Below are 19,726 nucleotides of genomic sequence, written 5' to 3' on the forward strand. Positions count from 1 at the left end.
CCTGGAGAGAAAAGCACCCACGTGAAAAGTACACACACTCCCTCCATAGGACTGCAGAGTGTTGTTGCTGTTTTGTTTTTTTTTTTTCCTTAAAAAAAAAAAGGAACCACGAAAGGTTTTCCACTTAATCCTATTAAAAAAAAAAAAACAAACAAAAAAACCCAGAGAATTTCCAGTCATAAGAGGGATATGAGAAGATGAAAGACCAGGAAGGTCAGGATGAAATTCTGAAAAATGGACTAGAAACGAAAAATGCAGATTTTAATCTGCTTCAAAGTAAGTATTTATTACAAACCAAGAAAAAAAAGGGAGGGAAAGGGAAAACTAATCTGTAAGGTAAACAAAAACTTCAGTGTGGTACTGGCTGGCATAAAGACAATACACAGATGAATGGAACAAAATGAAGGCCCTGGAAATGAACCCAGATGCATAAATGCTGAGCTGATTTTGGCTAAAGGTACAAGAAAACTCAAGGGAGAAGAACCTTTTCCAAAGAAATGTGCTGCCATAACCGGTATCAATATTGAAACAGAAAGAACCTGCTGCACCTCATATCAAATCTAGGATGAGAAAACAGATCACAGACCAACCTGTAACACCTGAACTATGAAACTTTCAGAAGAAAGCATAGGAGAAAAATCCTTGTGACTCTGAGTTAAGATTTCAAAAGTGTACTCCTTAAATAAAAAAGGTATAATGGACTTCATCAAAATGAAAAATGGTCAGTGATAAATCTTGCTAAGGGAGTGAAAAAGACAAGCCACAGACCTGGAGAAAACAGGTGCAAAACATACTATTTGACAAAGGGCATGAGTCAGGGTATGTAATAAACCCTCACGATTTAACAGTGAGAAAACAAATAGCCCAATTAAGTGGATGAACAACAGATTTGAACAGTTTAACAAAGAAAAAGTTCAAATGGGAAGTGAGCTCAAGAAAAGATGCTTATCATTTTTCATGAGGAAAATGCAAATATAACCAGTGATTGAAATGTCTAATTAAAAATGCCTACCATAAAAAATACTGACAATGCCAGTACTGGAGAGGATGTGGAGCAACGGATCTGTTTGGAGGGGACGCAAAACGTACAGTTAAAATGGTACAGTTTAAAAAAAAATAAAACGTACATTTATACGATGACCCAACAGTCCCATTCTTAAGCCATTTATCCAAGATAAATGAAAAAGGTCACGCAAAAACTTGCAAGCATTACCCACCAACGGCTTTGCTCATAACTGCCCCTAAGTGGAAATAAACCTAAAGTCCTTCAACAGGTGACTGGATAAACAATTATATGAAATTCACACAAAGGAACACGACTCAGCAATAGAGAAGGATTAAATGACCGACAGACACAACAACACGGATAAAGCTCAAATGGGTTCCGTTTTCACATTCTGGAAAAGACAAAGCTACAGGGACAGCAAACACGGGGGGCAAGGGCTGACTATGAGGGGCATACGGGCCTTCTGGGGACTGAGAGAAAACTGTTCCATGTCATGCGGCTATGTAACTGTGTTTGCTAACACGGTCACACACCCAAATGGACAAATTTTACTGCATGTAACTGTACTTCAAGTTTAAAAAAGAATTCTAAGCCCCCTCTTATGCACAAAAATTAGCTAGAAATGAATCATAGACCCACACTTTTCAGCTAAAACTATTAAATTTCTAGAAGTAAACATAAGAAAATGAGAAAATATGATCTTCAGGTAGGCCAAGACTCCTTACGTGATTTTAAAAAAGTGACTAAACCATAAACAACCAAACTGATCAACTGGACTTTATCAAAATTACAAATTTCTGTTCTTTGAAATACAAGAAAATGAAAAGGAAGCCATGGACCAGGAGAAAATATTATATTAAATATTATATATTATATATATTTCATATATATTATATGAAAAAGGACTTTGTTCAGAATATGTAACTCAATAAAAAGAACCCAATAACAAAGGCAAAACACTTGAACAGACGTTTCACAAAAGAAGACATACAAACAACCACGAGGTATATGAGATGATGTTCAAAGTCAGTAGTCATTGGGAAATTCAAATTTCCATGGCCTAACAACAAAACCACATCAGGATGACCAAAGTTAAAAGAGTTGACGACAGCGAGCAGCAATGAGGACAGGTCTCATCTGTCGCTGGCGGGCATGTAAAACAGCAGCTGAAACTGTTAGTTGCTCAGAAAACTATAAACTCAACACATATGTGGCCCTAACCTCATTCCAAGATAATCACCAAAGAGAAATGACTGCATGTTGACAAAGACACAAGGAACGCTTCTCAAAGCTTTATTCTTAGCAGTCAAAGACTGGAGACAACAGATGATTGGAGAAACAGATCAAGGTGTGTCCACACAACAGACTACTACTTGGCAGGAAGAAGCAGCTTACACATGAAACCACATGAATGGCTCTCAGAAACATGATACTCATTCAAAGAAGTCAGACAAAGAGCATTCATTGCATGATTCTAGTTAAGTGAATTTCAGAACAAGAAAAACTGAGAGTAATGGAAAGCAGATCACCGGTTGCCGGGGAGTGGCGTGAGGTATGAGGGAACTATGCGGGATGATGAAAATGTTTCTTATTCTGACTGCAGCAGCGGCTTTACACAGGTGAATAAATCTACCAAAGCCCAAAGCACCTACCTTTACACTTAAAATGGATACTTTATTATACATAAATTAAACCTCAACAAAATTTGGCTTCTTTTTTATTGATGTATAGTTGGTGTATATAATATTACAGAAAGTAGAGATTTATAATACAGTGATTCACTATTTTAAATAATGCTCCATTTACAGTTACTATAAAATACTGACTATATTTTCCATTTCATACCTACTAGTTTGTACCTCTTAATCTCCCACCTCTATCTTGGCCCCCCCACTTCCCTCTCCCCACTGGCAACCACTAGTTTGTTCTCTGTATCTGTAAGTTGGCTTCTTTTTTGTTATACTTACTACTTTGTTGTATTTTTTAAGAATCCACGTGTAAGTGATACATCATAGAGTATTTGTCTTGGTGGATATTATGCTAACTGAAGTCAGACAGAGAAAGACAAAACCTGATTTTTAAAAATGTATAACAAATGGAGGACAATACATTGACTCTTTTTCACCAAGCAGGATAGGACGGTGACTATTAGGTAAGTGACAGGAGGCAGTTCTCCTGGTCTGTTTCATCTCTGTAAAACAGAGATAATAATGGTACCTATTTTAGAGATGGTTGTGAGGATTAAATGAAAATACATGTTGAATATCTAGAGGTATGTAATAATAATGACAGTTATTGAGGACTTATTATCTAACCATATATTCTAGATATTCATTTAATCCTAGCCAACATTCTAATAATTATCTCTAACATATTAACTTGGCTAAGAAAATTATATACAGTAGTAGTTACTGAAGCTAAATTCTCAAACTCACATGAAAAATTATCAATAAATAAACACACACACACACACCTGCAGAAAATTAGTTTCAGTTATCACTCATTGCACAACAAACACCTCAAAACTTGGTGGCTGAAACCAACATCCATTTCACTTGCTCTGGATTCTACAAGCAAGGGCTTGGCTGGCTCCTCAGCGGGTGGGTGGCTGTGGGCGACTCAGAGGGAGGGCTGGACGAGCTTCTCCCTCCCCACGTGTCCTCTCCTGAGCGTCTCCCCTGAAACTACTGGAAGCTGCCGACTTTATGGCTTGAAGCCTCGCACTGGCCCATGGTCATCTCTGCAGCGCCCTGCTGGCCACAAGTGCTGCAGGGCCAAGACGTGAAGAAGTACCAGGAAGGGGCTTCTCTGACAGGGATAAGGGGACCAGGTGTGCAAACAGCAGAGAAAGACTGCAGAACCAGCCGTGGTTGCAAATGGAGATGGCAACCTGAGTGAATGTATCATGGCTATTAAAAGGGCTAGAATAACAATGAACTGTGTGAAGGCTTGTTTAACAATGTGTTCCTCACACAATATCAATTACATGCTTATTAAAGTACACACCCATTTTAGTGGGGAAAAAAAAGTGTAGTTCTGTCAATAGTAGCATTGGTTATTATTGCTTTTTTGAGGGGGCAGGGTGAGATGTATACATATCAGGGTCACCAAGGAAGCCTTTTGAAAAATACAAACCCTGACATCACCATTCTCATTTTAAAAAGGATGTCTAAGGAGTTCTGGTGTGCTCTATACAAGCGCTCCCTGGAGTCTAACAGGCACACTCATCCCCACATCTCCAGCACACACAGGGTCACGTGAGGGCATGTGATGCAGATAACCCAGATTTTAATTGTTCACCAGAAGCTACAAGTGAGACACCATGTTAAAGAGTTTACAAAACATCTTCACATTATCTCACTTGTTCCTATGAATTAAACAGGACTGACATCACCTTATTCTTTCTCACACTTCCTTAATAATTTTCAAAAAATAGGTGTTAGGAGAGAAAAAAATTAAGGTGCAGTGATCACAACAAAGAGAATAAGTAAGACTGGTTCGTAAAATGATTACTCATTCAAACGCTCACTGGGTGCTTACTATTGTCAAGAGAAGCTGATGCTAAAGAATCCGCCTGTCAGTGCAGAAGACAGAAGAGACGTGGGTTTGATCCCTGGGTTGGGAAGATCCCTGGAGAATAAAATGGCACCCACTCCAGGATCCTTGCCTGGAGAATCCCAGGGACAGAGGGGCCTGGCGGGCTACAGTCCCTGGGGTCACAGAGTCGGACACGCCTGAGCACACAGAGCATACACGCTACCAGACACATGCCTCTGAGGAAACGGAAAGAAATACGCTTGCATTTAATACTGTAACATGAAGATCTGAGTTGCATAAATGAATAATCTTGTTTACCCGTCAGGGCTACTGAATTAAAAAGAAGCAAAGTGCTGCTAAAATATGACAGGAACTGCTTCCCTAAAGATTTCAACAACAGGATATTCATCTATATGGAATGATTTACAGATAAAGCCAAGTTGGAAAGCAAAGGAACAGAACCAAAAAACTGCAGTCAATTAAATGTCTGGCAACAATGAAGAATGAATTTTGCTAGATCTGGGGCCAAAACTGGGGAGAAGGTTGGGGGTCAGGGTGGGAAAGAGCTGGAGAAAAGCAAACGAGCGACATTCCTAAATTATAACATAATCATATAACAACCACATGGAGCTTAAGGCTGATTAAAACTAGTAATAACAAAAAAGTTAGGAAAATGAATCAAGACATGAAATAGAGCCTATTTATCAATCAGCACAAATGGTTATTGATACAGATTATTTCTTCAAAAGTTCTTTAAACATTTGCATCGATCCGTGTCTTAACACCAATTAGGTCCTCCTCATTCCTGAGCTACCTCCTGGAGGTTAAGGCATCCCATACCAGTAAATGTTTCAAGAACACCAGCTAACGATCATTAGTGGCAGTGATCCATCTGTTTGCTGCGGCTCCCTCGCTAGACTGAAGTTCCCCAGCAGCAGAGGCCAGGGCTTCCCCAGCCCTGGCAACTCAGAACACAGTGCCTGGCCCGTGGAAGGGACACAGTTGACTCCAACATTTAATGAGCACTTGGATAACGTGGTGCACTTAACCCACACATGTCCTCGTCAGCCAGTCATTTCAGCGGCTCCATCTTTTGGGGACTGAAGTGCTCTGGGGAGCTGATAAAACCCTGGACTCTTTCCCCAGAAAATGTTCACATGTTCTCAGGCAAAACTCCTGAAGTTCAAGTTTAAGGACCACCACTCGAAGTGGGCACCAGAACCGAGAACAACTAAATGTCAGGTCTGACGAGTTCATGATGAGAACCAGTGACCTGAACTGCTCAGAAAATGAATCCACGTCTCTCAGCCTGGATGCGTACAGATTTCTTCTGAAATGTTAACACAAGACTTTACCTTTCCTTCAGCAGCCACCCCAGGGATGCTCTGCTCTAAACTGTTACACGGCTCTTCTCTGCAGTGAGGCGCTCCTGCTCCTGAGGGTACTCAGGGTCATACTCACTTCTAATTTCCCGTCAGCAGATGGATTAGAGGGCTTGCTTCCCTGGTGGCTCAGATGATAAAGAATCTGCCTGCAATGTGGGAGACGTGGGTTCGATCCCTGGCTTGGGAATATCTCCTGGAGGAGCAAATGGCAACCCATTCCAGTATTCTTGCCTGGAGAATCCCCACGGACACAGGAGCCTGGTGGTCTACAGGGGGTCTCACAGATGGATCAGAAATCCCAGAGCTTTCCCACTTCCATTCCTGCCATGGAGAGCCAGGTGGCACCCGTGGTAAAGAACCTGACTGCCATGCTGGAGACCTAAGAGATGTGGGTTCAATCCTGGGTCAGGAAGACCCCCCGGGGGAGGAAACGGCAACCCACTCCAGTATTCTTGCCTGGAGAATCTCACGGATTGAGAAGCCTGGCAGGCTGAAGTCCATGGGGTCACAAAGAGTCACACATGACCGAAGCGACTTAGCACACACGTCCAGTCTGGCAAGGTCATTTTGAATCTTCTTCCATCTTGAATTCAGCCACCATGGTTGAATTTTGCCAGCTACGTTGTTTATTCACTCACTGAAATCATGAACAAGACTAAAAAGAACCTGTATTTATAATATCTTCTCTTTAAATTCTGAAAGTGATTTAGATTTGAGAACGTGCAAAATACTGGCCAGATGCATTTATACTCAAGACATACTAGTCCAAGAAAAGCATTTTCATGTCCTAAAACTATATGAACTATAAACGCTAGTATTTTCATCTCCATGTTCACGAATTATTCACTGTGCCATCATGGAGCTAACATTCAACTTTGAATCTTGCAAAAGGTAGGATCGTAACACGGCTTGTTAAAATATTTATTTCTGTTTCAAAAGTCCTGGAGTCTTTCTGCAAGCATGAAAGCACAACAAAAGGAAATACGGGGGAGGGGAGCAGGGAGGTAAGGGGGAACTCAATTCTATCATGGCCAGGACACCAACCAACCAAGGACACCGAGGAGTTAATTATACTGATATCCTTAGACTGCCCTGCTCTCACTTGCCTACAAAGCACAGTACAAGATTTTCAGCATTTCTGTTCTAAACCAACACCAATTCAGACTTCAAATTCTGATGCCCTAGGTAGAACTCTCTTTCGTCAGAAGCCCAATATATATTTAAAACTATTAAAACACTAAAATAGCATTCTGGGACCTTTGTGTTTCAAATATTAAATTATATTTCTAAATCAATCAGCAATTCATGTCAAAGGTACTTAACAGTCTGCATTCTGACAGTTATCAGTTTAAGACAGATCTCTAAGATTTAATTTGGTACTTCAAAATAAATTAGAACTAAGAATAAAGGTTCTCTCAACTGTGAGCACTAAAGATTTCATAATGCTTTATCTTGCACAATCACGTCCCAGGTCAGTTCTGATTTATTCAAGTGAACAAGTACAATCCACTCGTGGACAGTATTAGAGTTATTAGCTCTCTTCCAGGCCCAAGCTAAGGGAAATGTTGCACCTTTCTGACTTCATAGTCACAGGCGCAGATGCCATTTCATATTCTGTGATAAAGTTGCTGATATTTGGACTTGAAAACCACGTAATTAGCATATAGGTCTTGGTGGTGCTGCCACCATGGCAATTCTTATTACTCTTTTGGGAGCTTCATTGGTATCAGGTTGAAAACCAAGCATTCACCCTAACTGCACAACCATCAGAGGCCAAGTCAACTGGCATTCAGACACCCTAACTCTCCCCAGGCTTCAGTAATTCACTGCGTCCCACACAGGAAAGCTGCCCGCCAGCTCCCTGCATAGCCAGCTCCTGCCTACCTTTCCAACCCTGCTTCCCCCTCCCACCTCAAGAAGCCCAGCCACCCCCACGTCCTTCCTTCTCAGCATGCCAAGCTCCTTCCCAGCTCACCAGCCTGGTCTCCTCCGATGCTGCAGGGCCTCTTCTGGAAGGGTCCTCTAAGACTGGTCACCGCAGCCCCCTGAACAGGAGCGAGCAGCAGTCTAGCCGGATCCTGTGCACCATGGTTCTCTGAGCGCAGTCTGCACAACACTGGGGGTCCCTGGACACACCCTCAGGGGCTCATAAGTCAAACTATTTCACAGTTAAGTCCCCTACATACAAACTTTCAAAGATGAGAACATGCCCCTGAATGCCAGCTGTCGTACTGTACTTACTTCTGTTACTACCATACTTTTCAAGGTACTGTAAGAGTAAAAATGCTTTATTTTTTATGTATTATTTGTGTGATGAGTATTATAAACCTAGTACAGAGCAGTACTGTATAGCCGACTGTGTCAGCTGGGCACCTAGGCTAACTCTGTTGGACTTAAGAAAAAAACTGGACTTAAGAATGGACTTAAGGGGCTTCCCTGACAGCTCAGCTGGTATAGAATTCGCTTGCAATGCAGGAGACCCTGGTTCAATTCCTGGGTCGGGAAGATCCCCTAGAGAAGGGGACGGCTACGCCCTCCAGCATTCTGGCCTGGAGAATTCCATGGACAGAAGAGCTGGCGGGCCACAGTCCATGGGGTTGCAAAGAGTCGGACATGACTGAGAGACGTTCACACGCACGCAAGAATGTGCTCTCAGAATGGACCCTGTTCCTATGTAGAGGACTCACTGTATAGTTGGCCTTTTCCACTATGCTTTTGTGTGCATTAATGGTGCAAAACCAATGGTGGTAAAGCTGCTAGCTTGGTGCCCCTTAGCACAAATCAAGACACTGGTCACAAACTGTAAAGGACAGTCACATATCCTTCACTACTGTGCACGCTCAGTAAAAGAGGAGAAAACAAAAAAAGGCCACTTTTACTCAACAGTGTCCTTGAGGAAGCAGTAAAAATAATTAATTAAATCCTGACCTTTAAATCCATGTCTTTTGAATATTCTGCACACAGAATGGGATGTTTGCATATAGTGTAGCTGCTACACACTCAAGCATGGCCATCACCTGGGGAAAAAGCACTCGTGTGAGGGTGTTGGAAGTGGTCTGAAACAGGCAGCTTTATCGTGGAATGCCATTTTCACCTGTAAGAACGACCAACAAGCTATTGCTGTTCCAGATGCGGGTCTTTGGCAGACACCTTCTTGGAAATGAAAGAAATGAGACTCATTTCAAGAAAAACTGGTAGTATTTTGCCAGTGATCAAACTTGAACTTTCAAGAGGAATTCTGGAAAATCTGCATCACTCAGGGTGACCTTAACTACTTCCCAATATTTAATTTTTCTGAGAAGATGGGTGCTGATGTTACAAGATGCCATTTAAAGAAACAGTTGTATACTGAATGTGTTGAAACGTGGCAAGATCTGCAGAAGAGTGAGCCAGAATTTCCAATTGACTGGATCTTACTGACCCAGATAACCATGATGGTGTGATCACTCACCTAGAGCCAGACATCTCGGAGTGTGAAGTCAAATGGACCTTAGAAGCATCACTACGAACAAAACTAGTGGAGGTGATGGAATTCCAGCTGAGCTATTCCACATCCTGAAAGATGATGCTGTTGAAGTGCTACTCTCAACATGCCAGCAAATTTGGAAAACTCAGCAGTGGCCACAGGACTGGAAATAGTCAGTTTTCAATCCAATCCCAAAGAAAGGCAATGCCAAAGAATGTTCAAACTACTGTACAACTAACTGAGCTCATCTCATACGCTACCAAAATAATGCTCAGAATTCTCCAAGCCAGTCGTCAACAGTATGTGAACTGAGACCTTCCAGATGTTCAAGATGGATTTAGAAAAGGCAGAGGAACCAGAGATCAAACTGCCAACATCTGCTAGATCATGGAAAAGGAGAATTCCAGAAAAACATCTACTTCTGCTTTATTGACTATCCCGAAGCCTTTGACGTGTGGATCACAACTGTGGAAAATTCTTAAAGAGAGGGGAATACCAGACCACCTTACCTGCCTCCTGGGAAATCTGTGTACAGGTCAAGAAGCAACAGTTAGAATCAGACGTGGAACAACAGAGTGGTTCCAAATCAGGAAAGGAGTACGTCAAAGCTGTATATTGTCACCCTGCTTATTTAACTTCTATGCAGAGTACATCATGAGAAATGCCGGGCTAGATGAAGTACAAGCTGGAATCAACATTGCCGGGAGAAATATCAATAACCTCAGATATGCAGATGACTCCCTGGTGGCTCAGAGGTTAAAAGCGTCTGCCTCTAATACGGGAGACCTGGGTTCAATCCCTCGGTTGGGAAGATCCCCTGGAGAAGGAAATGGCAACCCACTCCAGTATTCTTGCCTGGAGAATCTCATGGACGGAGAAGCCTGGTGGGCTACAGTCCATGGGGTTGCAAAGAGTTGGACACGACTGAGCGACTTAACTTATGCAGATGACACCACCCTCATGGCAGAAAGCGAAGAGGAACTAAAGAGCCTCTTGATGAAAGTAAAAGGAGAGTGAAAAAGCTGGCTTAAAACTCAACATTCAAAAACTAAGATCATGGCATCTGGTCCCATCACTTTATGGTAAATAGATGGGGAAACAATGGAAACAGAGAGAGACTTTATTTTCTTGGGCTCCAAATCACTGCAGATGCTGACTGCAGTCATGAAATTAAAAGACGCTTGCTCCTGAGAAGAAAAGCTATGACCAACCTAGACAGCACATTAAAAAGCAGAGACGCTACTTTGCCTACAAAGGTCTGTCTAGCCAAAGCTATGGTTTTTCCAGTAGTCATGTATGGGTGTGAGAGTTAGACCATAAAGAAGGCTGAACGCCAAAGCACTGATGCTTTTGAACTGTGGTGCTGGAGAAGACTCTTGAGAGCCCTTTGGACTGCAAGGAGATCCTACCAGTCAATCCTAAAGGAAACCCATGCTGAAGATTCATTGGAAGGATTGATATCAAAGCTGAAGCTCCAATACTCTGGTCACCTGATTTGAAGAGATGACTCACTGGAAAAGACCTCAATGCTGGGAAAGACTGAAGGCAGCAGGAGAAGGGGACAACAGAGGATGAGATGGTTGGATGGCACCACTGACTTAATGGAAACGAGCTTGAGGAAGCTCTGGGAGATGGTGAAGAACAGAGAAGCCTGATGTACTGCAGTCCATGGGGTCACAAGCCCACCAGGCTCCTCAGTCCATGGAACTCTCCAGGCAGGTTGCCATTTCCTACTCCAGGGGATCTACTCGACTCAGGGATTGCACCCGTGTCTCGCACACTGGCAGGAGAATTCATTACCACCGTGCCACCTGGGAAGCCTGAGTAACAGCCACAATCACCCAAAAAGTACTGTATTAGTAATTTAATGTGACAGTATTAAAATACTCCTCCGTTTCCCAACTACCTATCTGGCAGGCTGGATTTCCCTTATATACTTTATATACAGTTATATGTTGCAATGGAAGGAACTCAGAAGCAGATAAGAGAATTCAAGTGTTTTTTAAACCAGGCGTGACACTTGCAAATTTGTAAAACAAAATCCCACTTGCCTTTTTCTTTTTGCAGAAATTGATAAGCCAGTCCTAAAATTCCTATGGCAATACGAGGGACTCAGAGAAGTTAATCTTGAAAAAGGATTAAGTTAGAGGGTTCACACTTCCCTATTTTGAAACTTACCATGAAAAAACAGTAATCAAAATAGTATGATACTGGCTCAAGGACCAACACACAGATCAAAGGAATAGTCCAGAAAAAAACCATATATTTATGATCACTGGGGTTTTTCTTTTTTGTAATTTACTATTTAATGTGAAGTGAGTTTCTATTACCACCTTGTAACTCTTTTTTCAGAGGAAGAGGGATGAAGGGGAGGGGCTTTCTTCTCCATTGCAAACAGTACGTACTTCCATTTTGAGATGGATCACTTGGTTTTTGACAAGGACATCTAGACAATCCAATGAAGAAAGAATAGTCCTTTAACAAAGGTGGTGGCACAATTTGCTATCTACATACAAAAGAATCAAGTTTTACTCCTATTTCCCACCACAAAATTTAGCTCTGAATAGATAACAGACCCAAATATAAGAGATAAAAATTTAAAACATTTAGAAGAGAACATATTAGTAAATCTATATTTTTGAACTAGGCAATGGTTTCTAAAATATGACACCAAAAGTACAAGTGACAAAATAAAAATATAAATAAAATGGACTTTGTCAAAATTGAGAACTTTTTGCTTCAAAGGAAGGCCACCTTCAAGAACGTGGAAAGAACCCACAGAATGGAAGAAATTATTTGCACATTGTATATGACCCTTCACAAACTCATAAGGATGGCTAGTACAAGAAAGATGGATGAGCTCATTAGTGTTCAGTCACCAGAAGTGTCTGACTCTTTGCAACCCCATGGACTGCAGCACACCAAGCTTTCCCGTCCTCCACTATCTCCCAGAGTTTGCTCAAATTCATGTTCATGGGGCATAGTCAACGAAACAGATGTTCTTCTGGAATCCCCTTGTTTTTCTCTACGATTCAACGGATGTTGGCAATGGTTCCTCTACCTTTTCCAAACCCAGCTTCAACATCTGAAGTTCTTGGTCCACATAACGCTGAAGCCTAGCTTGAAGGATTTTGAGCATTACCTTGCTATCATGTGAAATAAGCACAACTGTAGGGTAGTTTGAACATTCTTTGGATTGCTCTTCTTTGGGATTGGAATGAAATTTGACCTTTTCCAATCCTATGGCCACTGCTGAGTTTTCCAAATTTGCTGGCACTTTAACAGCACCATCTTTTAGGAGTTGAAATAACTCAGCTGGAATTCCATCACCTCCACTAGCTTTGTTTGTAGTGATGCTTCCTAAGGCCCACTTGACTTCACATTCTAGGATGTCTGGCTCTGGGCGAGTAACCACACCATCATAGTTATCCAGGTCATCAAGGCCTTTTTTGTACAGTTGTTCTGTGTATTCTTGCTACCTCTTCTTAATCTTTTCTGCCTCTGTTAGGTCCTTGATGTTTCTGTTCTTTATTTCTGCATCAAATGTTCCCTTGGTATCTCCAATTTTCTCGAAGAGATCTCATCTTTCCCATTCTATTGTTTTCCTCTATTTCTTTGCATTAAGAAGGCTTTCTTATCTCACCTTGCTATTCTCTGGAACTCTGCATTTAGTTAATTATTAGAGAAGAGCACATCAAATTTACAATGAGGTATCATCCACACCCGTCAGAATGGACATCAAATCTACAAATAACAAATGCTGGAGAAGGTGTGGAGAAACGAAAGCTCCTTACACTGTTGGTAGGAATGTAAGCTGGTGCAACTACTATGGAAAAAAGCACAGAGGTTCCTTAAAAAACTAGAACTAGGGCTGCCATAGGATCCTGCAATCGCACTCCTGGGCATACACCCCCAAAGACAAAAACTCTAATTCAAAAAGATACATGCACTCCAACGTTCACAGCAGCACTATTCACAATAGCGAAAACATGGAAGCAATCTAAACGTCCACTGACAGATGAATGAGGAAGTTGTGATACACATATACAGTGGAAAATTACTCAGCCATAAAAGAATGGAACAACAGCATTTGCAGCAACACGGATGGACCTACAGATTATCATACTAAGTGAAGTTAAGCCAGACAAAGAAATACAAATACTCTAGGGTATCATTATATGTAGAATCTTAAATATGACACAAATGAAGTTATTTATGAAACAGAAACAGACTCACAGACAAACTTACCATTAAAAAGGGGTAAGGGTATGCGGGGAAGGACTAAATCATGAGTTTGGGATTAGCAGGTACAATTATATATTGAATATAAAATACTCAAGTTCCCACTGTATAGCACTCCTGGAGAAGGAAACGGCAAATCCCTCCAGTATTCTTGCCTTGAAAGTCCCATGGACAGAGGAGCCTGGGGGGCTATGGTCCACGGGGTCAAAGAGTCGGACACAACTGAGCGTGCACACACACTATATAGCACGAGGACCTATATTCAACAGCCTGTAATAAAACACAGTGGAAAAGAATATGGATATATAGATATGTATAACTCAACGTATGCTGTACATCAGAAACACAACATTGTAAGTCAACTATAAAAAGTGAAAGAAGTGAAGTCGCTCAGTCATGTCCGACTCTGCGTGACCCCACAGACTGTAGCCCTTCAGGCTCCTCTGTCCATGCGAGTCTCCAGGTAAGAATCCTGGAGTGGGTTGGCATTCCCTTCTCCAGGGGATCTTCCCCACACAGGGACTGAATCCAGGTCTCCTGCATTGCAAGCCACCAGGGAAGCCCTGTGAGTCAATTATATTTCAATAAAAATTTTTTTAAAATTAAGATAATAAACATATAAAAATTAAAGAAAAAGATAGATGATTAGAAGTGTTGGTGAGGATGTGGAGAAATTGAAAGAGATTTCAATTGTTAGCTGGAATGTAAACTGGCTGAAAAACAGTTTGATGGTTCTTCAAAACTTTAAACGTACAATTACCATATGACCCAGCAATTACAATTATACTCCAAGAACTATTCCCAAAAGAAGGGAAAACATGTCTACGCAAAAATTTCACATACAAAAAATATGTAACAGGAATGCTGCTAACAGCATTATCTATATTAGCCTAAATGTAGAAACAGCCCACACGCCCATCAGTTAATGAACGTATAAACAGAATGTGGTATATTCAAATAACGGATTATTATTTGGCATCCAAAAGGAATGAATTACTGATACCTGCCTCAACACGGATGAACCTGGGAAATATTTATGTTAAATGAAAAATGCTAGGCATGCAAGGCCATGTATAGGTGATTCCATTTATATGAAATGTCCAGAATAGGTAAATCTGTAGAAACAGAAAGATTAGTGATGCCAGGGTGTGAGGTGAGGAGAGGATGGGAGGGGACTGCTGCTGAGTACAGCGTTTCTTCTGGGGGGATGAAGGGAGACATGGATTGCTGTAACTCCCAGGGACATCACATTAACATTAGATATAACAAAAAAAGCAAATTCACAGATTTACAGAACGAATGCCTAGAAGTAGGGAGAGGCAATACAGCAGCAGGAGATTAAGAGGTGCAAACTATTATGTGCAAAAGAAGCTCAATACATTGTACAACAGGAATACATAGGCAACATTTTATAGCAACTGTAAACAAAGAATAGCGTTTAAAATTGTGAACCACTCTACTGTACACCTGTAACTTATATAAATATGATACATCAACTCTACTTAAAAAAAAAAAAAAAAAAAAAACACCTAGGGACTTCCCGGGTAGTACAGAGGTAAGAATCAACCTGGCCAACGCAGGGGACACAGGTTCAATCCCTAGCCGGGGAAGACTCCACATGCCACGGGGCAACTACGTCCGCAAGTCACAACTGCTGAAGCCCAAGCACCTAGAGTCTGTGGTCCACACCAAGAGAAGCCCCTGCTCACTGCAACTAGAGAAAACACACACAGAACGACAAAGACCCTGCGCAGCCAAAAAAAGAAAAAGTCTACGAATATCGTATTAAGTGCTGGAAAGTCACAATTACAAATGCAAGTTCTGAATATGTCTTGTACAGAACAATGAACGGCACTGAAAGTAAAATTAATTTCAAGCTTCAACACAAGGTGGTCACCACAGGACTATCCCCACCCACAAGTACACAACTTCGCCATGTTATGAAGCACGTGAACATATAATTTTACATAGTAACACATTTTACACATGGCAAACAATCTCTAACTTTACAAGTCCTCAATGCCATGTGTTAGAAAAGGATACGGTAATTTCAGCATACAATTGGATGGCATTCTATAGGGAACAAAGTTAATGATATCTTTCCCTATGAAGTAGCCAAATCAAAGGATGCCTGATCTTTACTACCTAAAACATTTTGACAAGGAGGGTAATAATTTGAGATACTTACTGAAATGTCTTTTACCACACCACAGAATTTCTTCATGTTCTCTCTTAAGATCTTTCACATTCCTTTGATCCCATCCTGTTTGTTAACCTCCGAGAGTAATATATGACAATCTTTTGATTGTTGTGGTCTAATGGTAAACTCGATTATCAAACCTCTCTGTATAACATTCCAGTGAAAAATATGCCATATTTTATTTGAAGATAGTTGTTAACCTGACACTATAACTTTAGCCAGATTAAGTTTAGTTACCTCCTATCAGAGGACGACTCATTCAGTTACCTCCTATCACGGGACTACTCATTTGTATTAGAACAATGGACGTCAGGGAGCTAGCACATTTGGCTACCACCAAAACAGTTCATACAAAGCACTCCCTGCACACCAGCCTGCGCTACAGGTGACGTGTCCTTAAAAGCTTAACACTGTAAATAACAGGAAAGGTGCTTCAGGACAAAAAAAAAAGTTGTATAAATTATCTGAGAATTCTGTTTTTCTCACTGTTAAGTTTTTCCAGTGTTTTTAAAATAACTACAAAATTTGAACACCAAATAGTAAAACAGTCATTGCACTTCGTAGTTTCATCTGAAGGCAAACAAGAGTCATGTCCGGCTCTTTGCGACTCCATGGACTGTAGCCCATCAGGCCTCTCTGTCCATGGGATTCTTCAGGCAGAATCCTGGAGTGGGTTGCCATTTCCTTCTCCAGGGGATCTTCCTGACCCAGGGATTGAACCTGGGTCTCCCGCATTGCAGGCAGACACTTTAACCTCTGAGCCACCAGGGAAGCCCAAACTTTTAAAATAAACTCAGAATGACAAGTATTTTACAAATTAAACTGGCATACGATATTTAGTCAAGAGAATATTCTAAGAAAGATGCGGTTTCAGGCTTAGGCTTTTCCCACCAGTCAATATGACACTACAGTTTAGCATCACAGTAACACAACCTAGGAACACAGGTACTCAGATTTCTCTACCCTAGCATCATTGGCAAGCAGACAGGTCAGTGAACTCGGAAGTCTGAGTTATTCTCTGAAGAGTGACTAGGATGTGGAATCAGGGAACTATCTCCGTTTCTGATGCTGGCAAAACAAAAAAGCCCACAAACTACAAAAAGTCCTGGTTCCTAACAAAGGTAAACAACTGTAAAATCAAATGCAAAGACTGGTAGTCATTGAACCTGTGCAAAACACATTTTAATCATCACCACATATGAAAATAAACACGGAGACAATGGAGCAGGCTTTAGCAACAGGAAGGCACAGGAAACAGGGACTGGACCTGCTCTGGGTGCCCCTGGAGGCTGATCCAGCACAGGAGCATTTCGGTGAGCAGTGGCTTAAAATAAACGTGAAGTGAAGGCAAACGGGGGACGTGTCACCTCTGGGTCTTCAAGAGGATGGGATTAGAAGGCAGGAAAGACAAAATTGGTTTCAACTGGACCTAAAGAACTTCTTTAACAAACAGTGATGAAATGGTAGGCTAGATTACTGGCGACTGGAATCACCACCTCAAGAATCTCCAGGGGTAAATAAGCCAGAATGTTTGGGACATTCTCTTCAGTTGAAAGCAGGCAGCCCAGGTAATTCATGTCACCTGTAACTTGATTATTCAGACACTGGTACCTTTAAACTATGGGCACTCTGAGGAGATAGAACTCATTCAAGAGACAGGATATGTCCGAGTCCCACTCTTCACAATGCAGAGGAGGAAAAGAGAGAGAACAGAGAAGCAAAGGCTCTGAGACACAGACTGTCAATAAAGGGGGGATGCAGTGGTTCCATATGTGCATTCGGGGCTGTTAGAGACTTGAAAAGCCTCCATCTGACGCCCGGAGACTTGACGGCTGCAGTTGTTAAGACTGTCACCTCTCCTCCCCCTCCCTCCACGATCATCGCATCTCACAGGAGTTACCCCCAGGGCTCCTGGCGCCCCTTATCTGTACACAAGAGTCTCTCACCCTCTCATTTTGATACCCCACCCCCCAGCACTTTGACAAAGAGAGGTAATAAAAGGATGAGTAAGCACGCCGCAGCTCATCTTGGTCAAAGAGCACAGACCCTGGCACCGACCGTGGAAAATGGGGGTGAAGAAGCAGAAAGGAAAGCGAAGTCGGGGAGTTCGGCCAATGAGCAGGCAGTTAACCAGCTTTCCCAGGGCAGTTCGTGTCACCTCCTTCTGCAGTCACCACAGACTCCGAACCCCTGCCCTCGCCACCCCCACCCCACTGTGGTCAAGTGCGCCCTTTTCCTTGGACAGCTACTTCTTAAAAACAACACAGAAGAAGTAATTTTTCCAGACTTCCGGTTGTCAAAGACAATAAAAACCTCACCCTGAAGCATGGTTAAGTTCAACGGTTCTGTTTCCTCCCTCGTTTTCTGGCATCCCGTCCACCACCTCCCACCCCAGACCACCTCTGTTAGGGGTGGAAAAAGCGACTGCCACTCTCAGTTTCAAATATATGTCAACCTTTGGCGGGGTGCGGGAAGGGGTACTTTTGAATTACTTCGACATTCTGGTTACAAGTATCTGACCTTATTTTTTCCTCCCCAAAGGAAAAGACAGGACACCAAGTGGCCAGAAATTTCCCTTTTTCTGCCCTCCTACTTCGGTCGCTGGCAGCATCTTGGGAGGCTTCCGAAGCGGGAGGTTTGGGGGGGGGGTGGTCTTTCGAGTTTCTTCCTAGGAAATTGGCCCTCAGCAGCCAACGTCCTCTGAGCTCCCGGGTTTGCTTTAAAATGTTCAAACTTCACAAGACAGAAAAATTACGGCTAAGGAGCCACGTCCTTTGTTGAAGCCCCATGGGTTTTAATTTGGGGTGGAAAAGGCCACCAGCAACAATCACGGACTGCTCCCCGCGGGGAGGGGGGACAGGTGCTACTCCGGGGCTGTGGAGGGCCCTGCGGCGGGCGGCGTGGCGGCCAACCCGGCCCGGCCCGACCCGACCCGAGCGCCCGTTCGCCCGCGGCCTCCCACACGCGTCCCCCGCGCTTCCCCGCGGGCCCCGCCGCGCCGCCGGCCTCCGCTCCAAGATGGAGGTGGCGGCGACGGCGGGCGGCCGGTTACGAAACGCGCGGCCGCCACATGGCCGCGCCGGCCCCAAACTTGGCCGGGCCCCGGGCGAGGCTCGGGGCCCGGGGAGCGAGGAGGCCGCGCGGCGCCCGCCACTCACCCACAGACCGGTAGCCCAGGATCGCGATCTTCCGGGACTTGGACTGCGGCATCTTGGCGGCCTCCTCAGCCCCGGGTCAACCACATCAACCGCGGCGGCGGCGGCTCCTGCGCTGCGATCGGCGGCGGCCGCGCCGGGGCACAGCGGCATCCAGGGGCGGGGCGGGGCGGGCGGGCGCGGCTGCCTCAGCTCCTCGCTCGCGCGCCCAACCGCCCGGAACCGCCGCGCGGCCCCGCCCCCAAACACGCCCACGTGACCGCGCGACGCCGCAGGCTGCTCGCGTCAGCACCGCCCTCCCGCGGCCGCGGCCCCTTCCCCCAAACGCACGGGGTGTGCGTCGGGAAGTGTTTTACTTTAAAGGGAAAAAGAGGGGACGCCGAGATGCCCCTGGAAAAGTCACGACTAAAACTCGCTGCGTCATGACCCGCCCACTGTCTTCCGCCGCTTTTTAATGACGCCAGCTCTCCCCGAGCGCTGATTGGACAGTTCCCATCCGCCCGCGCGCTGACGCGACGGAAACTCCTTCTCCCATTGGGGGGGCGGGCGGTGAAGAGGCGGGCCCGGAGGCGGGGGCTGCTTGGCCCGGCAGCTAAAAATAAACGCCGACTACAAACGCGCGGCTGGGCGCCGGTGAAGTTTGGAGGCTTAGAGCTTCTGAGGGGCTGGAGGCGGGTGGGAGGGGCGGAAAGAAGCTATCTCCCCAGGGATTGGTTAGATCGCGGGGAGGGGGCG

At 43.7% G+C, this 19,726-nt stretch overlaps 1 protein-coding gene across 1 annotated transcript in view; it reads right to left on the reverse strand.

Annotated features, from left to right (window-relative positions):
• The window catches only part of RHEB (Ras homolog, mTORC1 binding), a 54,031-nt gene extending 34,367 nt beyond the window's left edge, over nucleotides 1-19,664 (reverse strand). The window contains exon 1 of the mRNA XM_069588743.1: nucleotides 18,995-19,664. Coding sequence (XP_069444844.1) covers nucleotides 18,995-19,046 — 52 coding nt within the window. The 5' untranslated portion in view covers nucleotides 19,047-19,664. The remainder of the gene's footprint in view (nucleotides 1-18,994) is intronic.
• Between the last annotated feature and the right edge of the window lie 62 nt (nucleotides 19,665-19,726).

Source organism: Ovis canadensis, chromosome 4 (assembly GCF_042477335.2).
Source record: "Ovis canadensis isolate MfBH-ARS-UI-01 breed Bighorn chromosome 4, ARS-UI_OviCan_v2, whole genome shotgun sequence".
NCBI lineage: Eukaryota > Metazoa > Chordata > Mammalia > Artiodactyla > Bovidae > Ovis > Ovis canadensis.